Source organism: Amphiura filiformis, chromosome 19 (genome assembly GCF_039555335.1).
Source record: "Amphiura filiformis chromosome 19, Afil_fr2py, whole genome shotgun sequence".
Lineage (NCBI taxonomy): Eukaryota > Metazoa > Echinodermata > Ophiuroidea > Amphilepidida > Amphiuridae > Amphiura > Amphiura filiformis.
Genome location: NC_092646.1, coordinates 14,248,482 through 14,266,537, shown reverse-complemented (window position 1 = coordinate 14,266,537; position 18,056 = coordinate 14,248,482). Strand labels below are relative to the sequence as shown.

Below are 18,056 nucleotides of genomic sequence, written 5' to 3'. Positions count from 1 at the left end.
CGGCTATTGTGAGTAGCCTTAGTCATGTCCCTCGACTAATTATTCGTCTCAAAGAGCTTCAAAGGTCTGAACCAAATGGCCAATCGTGGCTGTGGATTCAACCTACCATGGCGATTTCTGCCATGAAGATATAGGGTCGATGACACTGTGTACCCCTGATGTCGCACTGCTCAGCTTTCAAATGCGCAGTAACGATGTTCACTCACCGGCGTGACGTCAAATGACGACATCTCAGGACAACCCGCAAAGGCTACTTACCAAAAACATTCAAATCATCGTTTGTCCAATTATTTATTGCCGTTTTCTCTCATGCACAGCATTTAGTTGGTTCCAAACAGGGATCAATACCGATGGCTGCCATAACCCGCCGTCGGACAGGGTTCTCAAGAAAGGTGTCATCTCCAGTATCAACGCATTTGCTATGGTCTCAGGGTAAGATTAATATGAGTTTCATGATTCTTAAATTGAGCATTTCCGAATTCATTTATAAAGAACCTGAAAGTAAAATAATGCGTGGAGATATCCAGCTTTTAAGACTTCAGGGTGCATGCCAGGTTGTCTGAAAGAATGTTGTCGAATTTATCTTGAAAGCATTACTCGTCCCTTCAGGTCCTCCCTAGCAGGACAACACTAGAAGGCGCTTTATTATGTCATATTACATGTATGTATATAAGGTCACCGAACCACGCTGAAAAAGACAAATCTGCTTTACTCTTATTCTTAAGAAGTGCGATGCACGTCTAAAACCTACGATTGGATAAGATGGTCAATTTTGTGATAAACTGTCTTTTTTGAGTTGGTACTTTGTTCTCACGTATCTCAATTTACTATGCAGATACTACGCAGCACTGGAACGAAACACTTTCTTGGATCACGTTCCCGATGATAATCTACGCATCTGGGAAATCAACTGTGATGTTGTTCGCCGAGGTATCGAGCTAATCAAGCCTGGTGCTAAGTGTAAAGATATTACTAATGAGTTGAATGAAATGTACCGTCAGCATGGTTTATTGGATGCAAGGAGCTTTGGATACGGTCACTCATTTGGGACCATGTGTCATTATTATGGTAGAGAGGCAGGTGAGTACCGTCAGTATGGTTTATTGGATGCAAGGAGCTTTGGATACGGTCACTCATTTGGGACCATGTGTCATTATTATGGTAGAGAGGCAGGTGAGTACCGTCAGTATGGTTTATTGGATGCAAGGAGCTTTGGATACGGTCACTCATTTGGGACCATGTGTCATTATTATGGTAGAGAGGCAGGTGAGTACCGTCAGTATGGTTTATTGGATGCAAGGAGCTTTGGATACGGTCACTCATTTGGGACCCTGTGTCATTATTATGGTAGAGAGGCAGGTGAGTACCGTCAGTATGGTTTATTGGATGCAAGGAGCTTTGGATACGGTCACTCATTTGGGACCATGTGTCATTATTATGGTAGAGAGGCAGGTGAGTACCGTCAGTATGGTTTATTGGATGCAAGGAGCTTTGGATACGGTCACTCATTTGGGACCATGTGTCATTATTATGGTAGAGAGGCAGGTGAGTACCGTCAGTATGGTTTATTGGATGCAAGGAGCTTTGGATACGGTCACTCATTTGGGACCCTGTGTCATTATTATGGTAGAGAGGCAGGTGAGTACCGTCAGTATGGTTTATTGGATGCAAGGAGCTTTGGATACGGTCACTCATTTGGGACCATGTGCCATTATTATGGTAGAGAGGCAGGTGAGTACCGTCAGTATGGTTTATTGGATGCAAGGAGCTTTGGATACGGTCACTCATTTGGGACCATGTGTAATTATTATGGTAGAGAGGCAGGTGAGTACCGTCAGTATGGTTTATTGGATGCAAGGAGCTTTGGATACGGTCACTCATTTGGGACCATGTGCCATTATTATGGTAGAGAGGCAGGTGAGTACCGTCAGCATGGTTTATTGGATGCAAGGAGCTTTGGATACAGTCACTCATTTGGGACCATGTGTCATTATTATGGTAGAGAGGCAGGTGAGTACCGTCAGTATGGTTTATTGGATGCAAGGAGCTTTGGATACGGTCACTCATTTGGGACCATGTGTCATTATTATGGTAGAGAGGCAGGTGAGTACCGTCAGCATGGTTTATTGGATGCAAGGAGCTTTGGATACGGTCACTCATTTGGGACCATGTGTCATTATTATGGTAGAGAGGCAGGTGAGCACCGTCAGTATGGTGTATTGGATGCAAGGAGCTTTGGATACGGTCACTCATTTGGGACCATGTGTCATTATTATGGTAGAGAGGCAGGTGAGTACCGTCAGTATGGTTTATTGGATGCAAGGATCTTTGGATATGGTCACTCATTTGGGACCATGTGCCATTATTATGGTAGAGAGGCAGGTGAGTACCGTCAGCATGGTTTATTGGATGCAAGGAGCTTTGGATACGGTCACTCAATTGGGACCATGTGTCATTATTATGGTAGAGAGGCAGGTGAGTACCGTCAGCATGGTTTATTGGATGCAAGGAGCTTTGGATACGGTCACTCATTTGGGACCATGTGTCATTATTATGGTAGAGAGGCAGGTGAGTACCGTCAGTATGGTTTATTGGATGCAAGGAGCTTTGGATACGGTCACTCATTTGGGACCATGTGTCATTATTATGGTAGAGAGGCAGGTGAGTACCGTCAGCATGATTTATTGGATGCAAGGAGCTTTGGATACGGTCACTCATTTGGGACCATGTGTCATTATTATGGTAGAGAGGCAGGTGAGTACCGTCAGTATGGTTTATTGGATGCAAGGAGCTTTGGATACGGTCACTCATTTGGATCCTATGTCATTATTATGGCAGAGAGGCAGGTGAGTACCGTCAGTATGGTTTATTGGATGCAAGGAGCTTTGGATACGGTCACTCATTTGGGATCCTATGTCATTATTATGGCAGAGAGGCAGGTGAGTACCGCCAGTATGGTTTATTGGATGCAAGGTGCTTTGGATACGGTCACTCATTTGGGACCCTGTGTCATTATTATGGTAGAGAGGCAGGTGAGTACCGTCAGCATGATTTATTGGATGCAAGGAGCTTTGGATACGGTCACTCATTTGGGACCATGTGTCATTATTATGGTAGAGAGGCAGGTGAGTACCGTCAGTATGGTTTATTGGATGCAAGGAGCTTTGGATACGGTCACTCATTTGGGATCCTATGTCATTATTATGGCAGAGAGGCAGGTGAGTACCGTCAGCATGGTTTATTGGATACAAGGAGCTTTGGATACGGTCACTCATTTGGGATCCTATGTCATTATTATGGTAGAGAGGCAGGTGAGTACCGTCAGTATGGTTTATTGGATGCAAGGAGCTTTGGATACGGTCACTCATTTGGGATCCTGTGTCATTTGTGGCATCCTTCAGAAGTGAGCGGTCCGATACCAATATTTTCGGTCAAATCTCCATTCAATTAACACGGGGAGTTGGCTAGCTATGCCTTGCCCTCACTCATATTTTACAAAAGTGCGACTATTTCTGAACATCTAACCTAGCTGTAATTTTAGGTCATGTTAGAGAAATATATTTGCTAGAAGTTTGGAGAATAAGTTAAATATTGGCTGGTTATTTTTCACACAGTGATGTTAACTAGGCAAGTGCCCATTCTTCCAACATACATCATTTGTAGAGGTCACGCGTCAATGGTGAGAGCACTGTGTATTGTGTATAGGAAAACGGACAGTAACTGCAGTATGGTTGATGAATCTTGACTCTGGCAACCAGTGGAGTGGTGTTGGTCAGGTTGTAGATGGTTTCATTTGGAATCCGATCCACACGCTTGATGTTTAACATGACTCTGTAGCAAAATGTTGCAAATGCATTGATCAAGGAGCTTTGGATACGGTCACTCATCATGCTCATTTGGGACCATGTGTCACTATAATGATCCTGTGTCACTAATGTGTATGTATCCACTCTCGTTGCCCAAGCGGATTTGTGTTCAATATATATTTGATAAAAATAGAACGATCACGACAATCTAAATTTACCATAATGAATTTGTTTAATATGCAATTGCCATCGTTGCTACAAAGTTTAATTCGAAATGGGATATTCCAGTAAAAGTCCACACTACCCCTGTCGAAGATTGTGAAAATATATATCTTTCACAGGGGAGTATGTTTTTCAAATGTAATTAGTCAGGGTTACTCATTTGGAAACTCACACTCCTTCTGTATGTATAGCTTTACCTATATTTTCCACAACTTGAGTGAGTATTTCAAATGGAAGTTACCCAATTGTCTGTTCTATTTGAAACCCATACTCCCTCTGTGGAAGACTTTCGGTAAATCTTCCACAGGGGGAGTGTGGATTACAATGGAATAGCCCAATGCGACAGCTTGTGCTATATTATGTTTATTTCTCCTTTTTTCGCAGCTTTGGAGTTCCGTGAAGATATTGAGACTGTCCTAGAGCCTAACATGGTTGTGTCTATGGAGCCAATGATAGTGATCCAGGATGGTTTACCCGGTGCTGGAGGCTACAGAGAGCACGACATTGTCCTGGTGACTGAGACGGGACACGAAGACTTAACAGGACACGGCTATGGGCCAGAACATTTTGTGATCAAAAAATAATCATATCGCGCGTTTTTCCACACAGTTTACAGCGGTTTCGTAAAATTTATCAAACTGTGACTTTTACAGCATCATTTTTGCTGATTAGGTAATTGCTAAATTTGCTTATTATTTTTTCAAAAGAATTAGTTATTTGGTTGCAGATGATTGGGAACAACATTGCACCAAAAAAAGAGGTCATCATGGGCGAGTACAAGGAAGGTCTTAAATAGGGCAATTTATAGTGTTGCTAAACCCTCTAGTTGTCGATAAGCACACACCACTGTTGCACTGTGCTATATATATGAGCATATAATTATGAGCAACCGCCATGATCATCGGCCATGTTTGATTACTGAGTTGCGAGAGAGAGGGGTGGTGGGACTCATGCAGGCTAATAATTAGCGTATACGAGATTCGGCCTGAAAAGGGTCTATTCATACTTGACGCGTTCCGGCAGGATAATGTAAATGTAAACCCCTCCCAAATCCATTAACACATCCGCAACATCACTACAAAGAAATAATGTAGAGTAGAAAGCAACACTGTGGTGTATTACAAAATATATATATATATAAATATAAACCTTTTTCAAACACTCAAATAAGTTTTTAAGTTGTATGATGAGTTTGTATTTTATTATTTCTTATTAAGTATAGGATAATGGCCAAGGATTAGAACGTGAGTGGGTAAGAATGGCTGAGCCGCGGAGCGGCGAAGCCATTCTTACCCACTCACGTTCTAAATCCGCGACCATTAACCGACTTAATACACACCTATGACGTCGCGCTATTGTTTTACCGCTCCATTATTTTTCACGAATGGAGTGTTATTGAAATAGGTTGCTCTTTACAAATTGATCAATTACTCATTGATGCCGGACAATACACTAATATAATGATCGTACTAAATTTTAGGTGCGAGTGCAAAAATAGTCCGACTCAGCTTTATGTAAAATTTCTATAGAAATACCCATCATATCACGATCCAGGTGTTTAGTTCAAATCGTCCGTAACCACCCTCTTGAATTATAAAGATTTAAAATGTTTGTTACACAAATTAAATAAACGTAGATTCGCAAAATCATTCAAGTGATTAGACCATCAATAGGTCTTTATGCCCACTTCTAATGTGTTAACTATTGAAGCAGCTGCGTTGAAGTCTCTATTTTGCATAATAAGGAAAATTGGCAAAATAGTCATAACAGTAGTGTACCTCAAGAAAGCCAGACCTGCTGCTATACCGTACCTGAGCAACCATGCAGTTGTGAACACTATTTTTTTAGCTTCGTTGAATTTGGATAATTTTAATGATGGAACCATTCCGAGGATATAATCGTTGATTCTCAGCATTTAAGGACTTAAATCGGGCATGATTCTTCTTTTGGCCGAAGAAAGGTAAGAGAATTGTAAATGTGTAAACTTTGTTTTATTTGGTTGGCCTAGACTCGCTGAGTCTCATGGACGCCGTTCCTATGTCCATCAGACTCGTATTTCCCATTTTGGATGTCAATGGGAAATACACACTTAACGCTTTGCGCCGGTTAGAAACTTGAAAAAAAATCTTTAAAATTTTATTAATGTATATAAAAGTGGTACCAACCTTATTGTGCTTGCTAATTTAAGACTCGGTTGAAACAAAATTAAGGATCGAATGCATTTTAGTGTCCAAAAGGCAAAATTATCGTCAAAGTTCTGCCGAAATCGGCACCCTTGCGAAGGGTTCAGAATTCGAATCGGGAACGAAAATATCTGATCTTTGCGATCAAAAACACAAAATTACAACTTTAAACATACTATTGGCAAAAGACATTATTACCAAACAATATAGAATAGAAAATTTGACATCATTTTCTCAAAATATTGAAGAAATTTGCTCACTAGACATCGAAAAAGTACGCAATCCAATTCCCGTTCAAACGCGTGAGAAACTGAAAAGTGCATAATCGTGACTAGGTTGGCCCTATTATAACCCATTTTACCTAGGCCTACATGTCCCTGAACTTCGGCGGCAAAAAAAAAAAAAAAACCTTCGCCGCCCTCGCCGCGAAATAAAAGCCCAAACTTCAACTTCCAGTCCCCTTACAAATCCAAAATAGAACCTAACACTTTCATTTCCTTTTAAAATAATCGCACTCTAAAGTCACTTACACACATCAAAGTGTTATAAACACTGACGATATAAACGATTTCTTAAACGCCATGTTTAAATATTAAGCATTGTTAGTGTTTAGAGTTTAAAAGTCCTCAAACGTTCGAAATTTGTAGTTACTACAACTGGGTTGGCCCTATATGTATTACAGACCATTTTACTTTCATGTCCCTGTACTTCGAGGGCACAAAAACACACCAACAACAACCACCCCCCAAAAAAAAGAAGAAAACTTCGCCGCCTTCGACGCGAAATAAAAGCTCCGACCTCAACTTCCAGACCAATGGAGTATCCGTAACATTATAAAATTAATTATCGGATGGGCCTACTGATCATGCTGATCGATATTCAAGCATGCCAAAATACCGTCAGATGAAACAAAATGCAGCTTGTACGAAAGCCAAAGAAAAATTATACAGAAAATAGGCCTACTGTGGCTTTTATCATTATTAAACATGCCCAAAGCAAACAATTAAAAAATAAACAGATTCATAGGCCTAAATGCATAGGTACAGAATGTAGCAATATGTTGCCCAAATAACAAATTATACGTAGGACCTACTCCCCATTCCAGAAAAATACATAATTTTTTTTGGATTAAAAATATATTATCCAGTTTTGCCAAATGAAACATAGCTTAATCCTAATCCTTTAGGTTATAGTCCAAACTGGCAATGAAAGTCAAATTTTAATATTTGGTCAATTTTTGGAAATAAGGGCCAAAAACATTTTTAGGGTGTTTTTCGACCTTCTTCGTATTCTGTGACAGTCAGGCCCAAAGACTTGAACAAAGACTAATTCAAGTTCATGCATTCTAATAATTTGGAAAACACATTTTCCAATCTTTTTAATATCCAATTAGCAAAAATGACATGTGATATTAAAATTATGAGCTAACTCATGAACTCTTAGCCTATACTCAAGATTTTGAATGCTTAGACTTGTGCCAAGTCTTACAATTTTGTCACTACAATTGTAAGAAAACATGCACAATTGCATGTTTTGGGACCATTTACCTCAAATTGACCAAATATTGAAATTTGACTTTTATTGCCAGTTAGGACTAGCTAAAGGATTAGGATTTAGCTATGTTTCATTTTGCAAAACATGACAATATTTTTTTTAGGGAGTAAGACACTGAAAACGTAGTATAAAAATATAAAGAAGAAAAAATGTTATAAAAGCAGTAACATGTTTAACTTCCCTTTTTTACCTAAATTTAGCGTGGAAAGAAAGGTCCAAATAATTAAAAGTATACGGGTCTAATAAATGAAGCCTAAAATAAGTATTTTCCAAAGTGAGGCTAAAAACATATCTTGCATAATAAGTAGGCCTACAACTTTGCCAACAATTTAACCAACAATTTAACCTGCCCGTTATGATCTTGCCTTGCTTTTCACAGATTGCATTGTAAATTTATGTTTAAGGGCTCGGATAGCGACGTTTTCACGTATTTTTGTGGGATCTGAGAGCACATCAGACACACCGAATTGCAATTTGAATATGAGGAATGTCCTCAATTTTGATTTTTTTAAATTCGCGATATAATACACATTTTATGGCAAATTATTAAAAATTTATAGTTTTGAAATTTAAAAGTCCTCAAAGTAATTGTATAAATCTAACGATATGCACTTAAAGAGTATGAAGTTTGGGTGAACAGGCATACGTCCATCATATGAAAATTTTGACCTTCATTATTGAAGATAATAGCTCAAAACACTAAACAAAATGTAGGTCTTTTTGGAAAAATGTTTATGTTCAATATGAAAGCTCAAAATTTTCAATTGATGGTCGGCTTTTCATCCCAGCTACATACAGTTTAATTACATGTCATTAGATTTATAAAGTTTACTTCGAGGACTAATAATTTGCTATAAAATGTGTATTACTAATATCGCGAATTTCACAAAATCAAAATTATTTGATATCAGAAGGACATTCCTTATGCAATTCGATATGTCTGATGTGCTTTCAGGTCCCAACAATACTATGCAAATGTTGCTATCCGCTTCCTCAATTTATTGTATTAATGAAAATCATTGTCTTGTTGTTTTTCGTATCATTGTTTTGCATGAATGAAGTGATGATAACAATACCGCACTTCTCACAAATACTTGCTTTTCGAAAGTGCAATTGTTATTAACACTACATTCGTAAATGCCAGTACTCTTTCCCTGATAAGTATTTGGTCTCAGAAAAAAGAGAAAGGCATTACGAATGGCGTGTTATTGTAATCATCGCTCCATTCGTGGAAAATAATGGAGCGGTAAAACAATAGCGCGACGTCATAGGTGTGTATTAATATAATATATACTACGCCAATAAAGTATCCTTACACTTGGAAAAATACTCACGATTTCCAAACTGAACCATATTGGAATAAATTTGTTTTTTTAATAGATGCGCTATTTCATCCTGCACATTATGACACCACATTGAATCCAATGTGACTTCAAGAAGTCAAGTTACAAGTATTTGATTAGACGTAGGTCCAGTTTCTAAAGTGACAAACTGGCCTATTCAAAACTCCACAGACCACAAATCTGGTTTGAGAGTGGTGAATGGCTAATTTATGCGTTTGGCCTTAATTTAAAACAAAAGGAACAAAAGAAAACTGAAACAAAAGAACTGACAAATAAAATGAAAGTTTCGAAAAGTACAGAGAAGTAAAAACTGAAATAAAAACTGCTTTAAATAACCCTTCATTGACGAAACTGTGTTGTCTCTTTATTGCGCTTGTTGGAATCTTTTTGCGCCTTGTATAGGCCAGTCTGTCACTTTTAAAACTGGACCTTCGTCTATTCAATTGCTTGTAACTTCTTGAGGTCACATTGGATTCAATGTGGTGTCATAATGTGCAGGATTAGATAGTGCATCTATTAAAAAACAAATTTACCCCAATATTGTTCAGTTTTGAAATTGTGATTATTTTTCAAGTGTAAGGATACTTTATTGGCGCAGTATAGGTGCCTTATAGATGGCGTAGTCGTCAATGTACAATATTATTTTTGCGAGGAAATCCGGGGATTGCTATCAGCAGATGCAAATATCCGTAATAAATATTAGATGCATTCAATATACAAAACATTATTAGTATAATCTCTAGATCGCGCATGCTTTGAACAAGTGTATCAAGGCATTGCAACTGACAATGTCATGAAAGCACTATTTATTGAGTATTAAGGGATCGGATAGTGACGTTTACTCAGTATTTTTTGTGAGACCTGAGAGCATATATCAGATATGCCAAATTGCATTCAGAATACGATAAATGTCCTAAAAATGTTTAGGTTTTGGGGGAAAACTGTGTATCTTCAATACGAAAGGTCAAAATTGTATATGATGATCGGTTTTTCCTCCCACCTACACATACTTAAAGTTCATATCATTAGATTTATAAAGTTTACTTCGAATACTGTTAAATGTCTGATACTGGTATTGATGAAGTAGTTATCTACTGCTGATATTGGTATTGATGATGTAGTTACCTACTGCTGATATATTGGTATTGATGAAGTAGTTATCTACTGCTGATATTGCTATTGATGAAGTAGTTATCTACTGCTGATATTGGTATTGATGATGTAGTTATCTACTGCTGATATTGGTATTAATAAAGTAGGTATAGACTGCTGATATTGGTATTGGTGAAGTAGCTATCTACTACTGATACTGGTATTGATGAAGTAGTTATCTACTGCTGATATTGGTATTGATGAAGTAGTTATCTACGGCTGATACTGGTATTGATGAAATAGCACGTGAAAATTACTATGGGCGTGCCGATATGCAAGGCCCGTCATATTTTGTCACCAAATGACTCAAAGCTCATGCACTGAAAACATTGTTTGGTTATCTGAACTAAAAAAAACCGTAACAAGACGAAAATCACCAAGTGCAAATTATCCCTATCACATGATTACACCGGCGGGAAAAAATGTGTTGCCTAATTAACATTTTCAAACATAATATCGTTTAACTTAATCAGTAAACCAGCTGTGGACTTTCATCGAGCTGCAAAAAATGTCAATTCAATTAAATGGATTGACATTTAAAATAAACCCTACCTTCTAAATTAATCCAAACATTTTCTTTGCTGTTCAAAAGTTTACAGAAATTGTAATTGTATGAAATTGTAGGCACCTTTGTGTATTTTATGCATATTTGTACTTGAGTTTACATTCTGATTAACATTTTTTAAACATAATACCGGTAATGCAGTGGCGTAGCTGCCGGGGGGCATTTGGACTCCCCCCCCCCTAGTGCAGTGCAAATAATAAAGGAGTGAGAGAGATGGAAAAAGGGGAAAAGAAAGAGAAAGAGAGAATCTATAGACCAACGAAATAAGGTGCGGATAGAATTTGAACAATTTTAAAATTTTGTTAAAAAATGGAACTATATTATACCAAAATGAAGTCGTTATGCCTTGTATTCCTTTTTTAATTTAATTTAATTTTTTTTTTTTGCTCTTCACTTTTTCAAATCATCGGAAAAAAAATTAGGTCAACCTTTTTGAGGAAGGGCGGCAAAATTTTTTTTTGGTGGATTTGGGCCCCCGCCCCATACAGGCTTGCCCCCCCCCCTGGAAAAAAATCCCAGCTACGCCACTGCGGTAATGTGATATTGATGAATCAGGTATGTACTTTTCCATCCAGCTGTAGCTAAGTAAAATAATGATAAGTCAATTAAATGGATTTATTTTAAATGAAACCTACCCTTCTGAATAACTGCAACTAATTGATTTCCTGATTAACATTTTGTAAAACATAATCTATATAAATAATTGAGAGCCGTGAAAAATGTTATGTCTCTCTAAAACTAAAACCACGCTATTATGCAACTCCAAACATTTTTTCCATTTGTATCGTAATATCACTTAAACAATAGGGCGCTTTATTTGTCATGAATTAAATGATAAATAATAATTTTATTAAATTTAGGTAATTGTGAATAAAATAAAATCAATAGAAATACATTGAAGATTTGCTGTCCTGTATCATCTTGATTCAGAAACTAACAAGTTAAAAGATCATGACTTTTCGTGTTGAGTTGCCTGTACTGATAAAAATAATCTGCCTCCACAGAGTCACTAATATGTGTAAGTGACATGTTGGGTCGCCGTCGATAGCTGGGCATTTCTACAAGACAAGCAATTGTAGTCAACAATCGGGCTTCCCAGCAAATGCAAAAATATTTTCAAACCTGGCATAAACGCGTTTTGGTTTTGGTTCAAGACGTTTTGATAATATTTAAATGTCTGGTTATATGAAGGTCATGAAAAATGTTTTTAAAACGTATCATATAAAAAAGTCCCTACAACTAAACTACGCAAAAAAAGTTTCTTTAGGCCCCTATGCTTAGGAAATTTACCCACAATTAAAATCTAGCAACTAATTTTGTACGTTTGTATTTTTTTATAATCTGAGAGTTTGCTAAATAATCGCATGCGGGGAATTGTCCTGAGTATTTTGACACCTCAATCACTACCCTATAGACGAATCCAAATACACGCATTCCTACACCTGACTAGCAGCCTTTAGTTGGGTAGCCGTCGGCTACAATGCACTCAAAATGTGAAATGATTCGGCCTTGGCGGAAATTTTAAACTGCATTCCATCACCCGTTTTACACCTTCCGCGAAAACACAGGTAGACAAAAGAATAACACAATACAGTTCCCTTCGACAAAACACACAGCATGGTCTATTCGTTGTTGAAGTGACATAATAATCGGATTAACTATACGCGGTATCTATGCATTGATGTACTTGCGAACAAAAGGACTATGTATATGAATAGATGCGACGGGATTATCTCCATTATATATATTATTAGCTATTATTCTATTAACCCTCCTCGTCCTTGCATCTTCTCTAGGTGTTAGGCGGCTTTTATTTGCACAATTGGACGCTCAAAACACCAGGTTGGTGCTAGCGGCTACCCAAAGATGTCCGACCAAATCCTGACCATGACTTGGCTCGTTGGATTCGTCTATACGACACTCCTGAGAAAAGATATGAATGTTTAAGTACCAAGAGGTCGACAAATAAAAATTGCAAAGAAGCCTATTCAATGGTTTTAGAGCTGATTCACTGATCCAAGACGGGTTCATCGTTCCCGCCTTTTCAATTTGAATTTAAAGCATTTTCCTTGATGTTATTTCTTATTTTGCGTGACAAACCCAGAAATATTACTCACGGCTTGAGCTTTCGCCATCTTGGCTGATGGCTTGATCACAAGTGTCTGTTGTGATCTGGTCCACGGCGGAGGTTGGATGCACTCTCACTCCCAGGGTTGAAAGTTGGTTTTAGCAGTGGATCATATACGTGACTGAGAGAATAAGCCCCGTCGTCGCGGTTGATAGTTTTTGCTATTGCTTCTCTAATTCTACGTGATGTGGCGTTAGAGTCTTTGTCTAGAATGCTTGCCTCTTCCCAGTTGATGACGTGATTTTCCTGGGCGATATGATCTGTGATTACGGATGAGCCGGAGCAGTGGCGCAAGCTGCCCCCCCGGGCACAAAAAAACTGGGAAGAAGAGCAAAAAAAAATTGGGAAGGGGAAAAGGGGAGAAGGAGAGAAAAGAGGGAAGAGAAAGGGGAAAGAAGAGAAAAAAGAGGGAAGAAAAAGGGGAAAGAAGAAAAGAAAAAAGAGGGAAGAAAAAAGGAAGGGAGAAGAGAAAGGGGAAGGGGAAGAGAAAGGGAAAGAAAGAGGAAGAAGATCTATAGGGTCCTACTACTTTCATTGTGAAATTTGTTCTCTGAAACACTGATTTTTTAGCTTCTAATATGCCAAAAACCAGGAGCTTCAGGGGGCTCCGCCCCCTTGACCCCCGCCGGGGCTTTGCCCCTGGACCCCACCAGGGGCCCTAAGGCGGGCCCCTGGACCCCACCAGTTTAATGCTTCGCGGCAAGCCGCTCGCACATAAATACTACGATTTTTTTCCAGAAATTGGGAAATTTTACAATCTTGCCCCCCCCCCCCCGGAAGGTCAGGTCTGGTTACGCCCCTGAGCCGGAGTGCACTAGCATGCACTGCTTCGACCTCACGTAAAAGTCTGAGCCGGAGTGCACTAGCTTGCATTGCCTCGACCTCACGTACAAGTCTGATCCGGAGTGCACTAGCATGCACTGCCTCGATCTCACGTACAAGTCTGAGCCGGAGTACACTAGCTTGCACTGCCTCAACCTCACGTACAAGTCTGAGCCGGAGTGCACAAGCTTGCCCTGCCTCGATCTCACGTACAAGTCCGAGCCGGAGTGCACTAGCTTGCACTGCCCCAACCTCACGTACAAGTCTGAGCCGGAGTGCACTAGCATGCGCTGCCTCGTCCTCACGTACAAGTCTGAGCCGGAGTGCACCAGCATGCACTGCCTCGATCTCACGTACAAGTCTGATACGGAGTGCACTAGCTTGCACTGTTTCGACTTCACGTACCAATCTGATCTACCAGCATGTTGCAGCAGTATTATATTTTATCATGGAAGTCAGAGGCGTGGTTTTATATACACATGAAACAATATTGGCACCCAGCCATTCGTAAACCATATGTTGCTTGCTTGCTTGCTTAAGGGTGTTGCACATTATGTAAGCCTGTGCAACAAATATCAGGAATTATATTGAGATATATGCATATTAATATATTGCAACGTATTTTTTTACGTCTTTGCTATTAAAATAAAAACGAAACTCATGATTATGGATATTCTATAGCCTAAATCTATATCATTTATATTCAAACAAGCCTGTTCAGCAGCAGAACATTGTAACATACATCAGCTCTCCTTCCAGTGTGCCAACAATGTTGTCTACGGTGTGTCGCCTTTTACAAGGACGCGGACAAATCTTGTCCCGGCAAGCTGCTGTCCCAATACATCGGAAATTGTCCCATCATGGACACGATAAACAACAACCAGGAATTGTTTTCCACCGATTGGACGGCGAAGAAAGGGCGCAACTGATGACAATAGAAAATGGACTCAAGGTTGGTCACTTACTTCCTTTCATATTTGCTTGCTTTAGTTACTTACTTACTTACTAACTTACTTACTTACTTACTTACTTCACTCAGTGGTGGCGTTATGTTGATGACACTTTTACTAAGTTTCTTGCTTTCTTTCTTCTAAATTTCTAGACTTTAAACAAATCATACTTGAGAGATTGAAGCATGGCTGAAACGTACTGTATTATACTCTAAATGCTCACAATGTTTAAAAACAAGTATCTCTTTTTTCATAACGTACAGATGAACCCCACTTTCTCTGCCAATGAGATGAATACAAGATTGTCCTCACTGCGCAATTACATGTCCAAAAACGGAATCGAAGGTGCCTTGTTCACATCCTACCACAACATAAATTACTACGCAGATTTTATGTACTGCAGCTGGGGGCGACCATATGGCCTGGTTGTAACACACGATGACGCAACAACTATATCAGCACTGGTTGATTGGGCCCAACCATGGAGACGTGCTAATACATGCGACAACCTAATCTACACCGACTGGCAACGAGATAATTTTTGGCGGGCTGTTCAAAAATTACTTGGACATGTGCGTGCGCGTGGTAAAGTTGGTTTCGAGTCTGATCACATGCCGTTCGACAATGTGTCAAAGTTCAAGCAAGCAGTTCCGGATAGTGTAGATATAGTGGATATTGCAAAACCGGCGATGGAGTTAAGGATCGTGAAATCTGATGAAGAAATTGCACTGATTAGAGAGATTGCAACTATCGCTGACATTGGTGGTGCTGCACAAGTTGAAGCGATGAGCGAATGTGCTACGGAGTATGAGATTGTATTACATGGGACACAGGCTATGGTGACGGGAATTGCTAAAAAATGGCCGGGGACTGAGCTCAGAGACTGTAAGTAAGCAATAAGGGGATATGTGATAATTATGTGTACTTGCATGTGAATGTGAATAAACTTGTCCCAGCCTTTTTGGCTTGCCTAAAAAAATCTGCAACCTCTCTTTCAACATACTACTAAACATTTCACCCTTTACGCAAATTATTTGGGAACATCAATTTCAAAACTTAAATTGTCTATCATGCAAGCGTAGTGAGCGGAATGTGGACTGCACTGGTATGCGGACTGCCTCGGGATATAAAGGTTGTTATTGGTGAGATAATTCTGCAACTGAAGATTATGCAAAAGAAGATTTGATATAAGAAAAGATGTATGCAGTTTCCAAGTCTGGTTTCTTCAGCAGGGGATGACAGAGATGTGAATGAGGGGAATTGACAATGAGGAATTGACAATCCTTGTGATGATGAAAAAGATCATCAAGATATATTGTGATTGTCAGAAATGCAGATTGCAGTGGTTTTTGGACTGCTTCGTGGCGCGGGACATGGAGGTTGTTATTTGTGAGATAAGTCTGAAACTAGTTGACACTGCAGCTATACTCATCAAGACACACTTTGTGGCTGGTCGTGAATATGGCTTGCGAGGTTCAGAGACGTTGCCGAAGGTACTGCTACATAACTCAGTTAACATGATAGCTAGAGAGAGATGAGAGATATAATGACATGCAGATCCTAGCGGCGACTACTACCACTACCACTACCACCACCACTACTACCACCACCACCACTACCAACACCACCTCCACTACCACTACCCGGGGGGTCACTCCCATTGTGGCCTGTACACCATCCGCGATAATGAAAACGCGTAAAAAGGGTCGTTTTTCGTGGGTAGGCACGATACGCGCGTATCGCTTTTAGGGTGTCAAAAACATGAAAAATTGGACAAAAGGGTAGCAAAATTGCAATTTCTAAATACGCGGAAATGAAATTTAGGGTAGGCCTATATGAAATTTGATGTTAGGAATGAAATCCCTGTTTAGGGTGTCGTTTTAGCCAAGGGTTAAATCCTTGTTAAGGGTGCTTTTTAAAAGTTGATTATCGCGGATGGTGTACAGGCCACAATGGGAGTGACCCCCCGGGGTACCACTACCAACACCACCAACACCATCACCACCACCATTACCACTACCGCTACCACTACCACTACCACCACCACCACCACCACTACTACTACCTACTACTACTACTACTACTACTACTACTACTACTACTACTACTACTACTACTACTACTACTACTACTACTACTACTACTACTACTACTACTACTACTACTACTACTACTACTACTACTACTACCCCCCACCACCACCACCACCACCACCACCACCACCACTACTACTACTACTACTACTACTACTACTACTACTACTACTACATCGATGTGCACAGCACATCGGTGTGACGTCAATTGACAACATGTCAGGTCATAAGCTTTCAAATTGATTCCTTGTGGTTACTCCTCCTACACTCAAATTATCTTTTTTCCTCTCATAAAATGCATCTGGCAATAATTTATTGATGTTTTCTCCCATGCACAGCATTTAGTTTGTTCCAAACAGGGATCAATACAGATGGATGCCATAACCCACCGTCGGACAGGGTTCTCAAGAAAGGTGTCATCTCTAGTATCAACACGTTTGCTATGGTATCGGGGTAAGATTAACATGCATTATTTTCACGATTTTAATTTGAGCATTTCCGAATTAATTTGCAAAGAAACTGAAACTAAATGCGTGGAGAAATCCAGCTTTCAAGACTTCAGGGTTCCACGCTGGGTTGTCTGAATGAGTTTTTTTTAATTTATCTTGATAGAAAGTATTACCCGTTCCTTCAGGTCCTCCCCAGATTGACAACACTAGAAGGCGCTTTATTATGTCGTAACTGAAAAAGGCAAATCTGTCTTCTCTTATCCTCAAGAAGTGCGTTGCACGTCTAAAACCTAAGATTGGATAAGAAGGTCAATTTTGTGATAAACTGTCTTTTTTGAGTTGGTACTTTGTTCTCACGTATCTCAACTTTCTATGCAGATACTACGCAGCACTGGAACGAAACACGTTCTTGGATCACGTTCCCGATGATAATCTACGCATCTGGGAGATCAACTGTGATGTTGTACGCCGAGGTATCGAGCTAATCAAGCCTGGTGCTAAGTGTAAAGATATTACTAATGAGTTGAATGAAATGTACCGTCAGCATGGTTTATTGGATGCAAGGAGCTTTGGATACGGTCACTCATTTGGGATCATGTGTCATTATTATGGTAGAGAGGCAGGTGAGTACCGTCAGCATGGTTTATAGGATGCAAGGAGCTTTGGATACGGCCACTCATTTGGGACCATGTGTCATTATAGCTCATTATTATGGTAGAGAGGCAGGTGAGTACCGTCAGCAAGGTTTATTGGATGCAAGGAGCTTTGGATACGGCCACTCATTTGGGA

The 18,056-nt window shown here is 39.6% G+C and overlaps 2 protein-coding genes across 2 annotated transcripts; both read left to right on the top strand.

Moving 5' to 3' along the window:
- Positions 1 to 3,042: 3,042 nt before the first annotated feature.
- Positions 3,043 to 4,846, top strand: LOC140140957 (creatinase-like). The gene is made up of 2 exons (XM_072162723.1): positions 3,043 to 3,125; positions 4,413 to 4,846. Exons 1-2 carry the CDS (start codon positions 3,098 to 3,100, stop codon positions 4,610 to 4,612), a joined length of 228 nt encoding a protein of 75 aa, XP_072018824.1. The 5' UTR covers positions 3,043 to 3,097; the 3' UTR covers positions 4,613 to 4,846.
- Positions 4,847 to 14,489: 9,643 nt separating this feature from the next.
- On the top strand, positions 14,490 to 17,920 carry LOC140140271 (creatinase-like). Its single transcript, XM_072162061.1, has 4 exons — positions 14,490 to 14,727; positions 14,989 to 15,610; positions 17,157 to 17,271; positions 17,646 to 17,920. Exons 1-4 carry the CDS (start codon positions 14,545 to 14,547, stop codon positions 17,914 to 17,916), a joined length of 1,191 nt encoding a protein of 396 aa, XP_072018162.1. The 5' UTR covers positions 14,490 to 14,544; the 3' UTR covers positions 17,917 to 17,920.
- Positions 17,921 to 18,056: the final 136 nt, after the last annotated feature.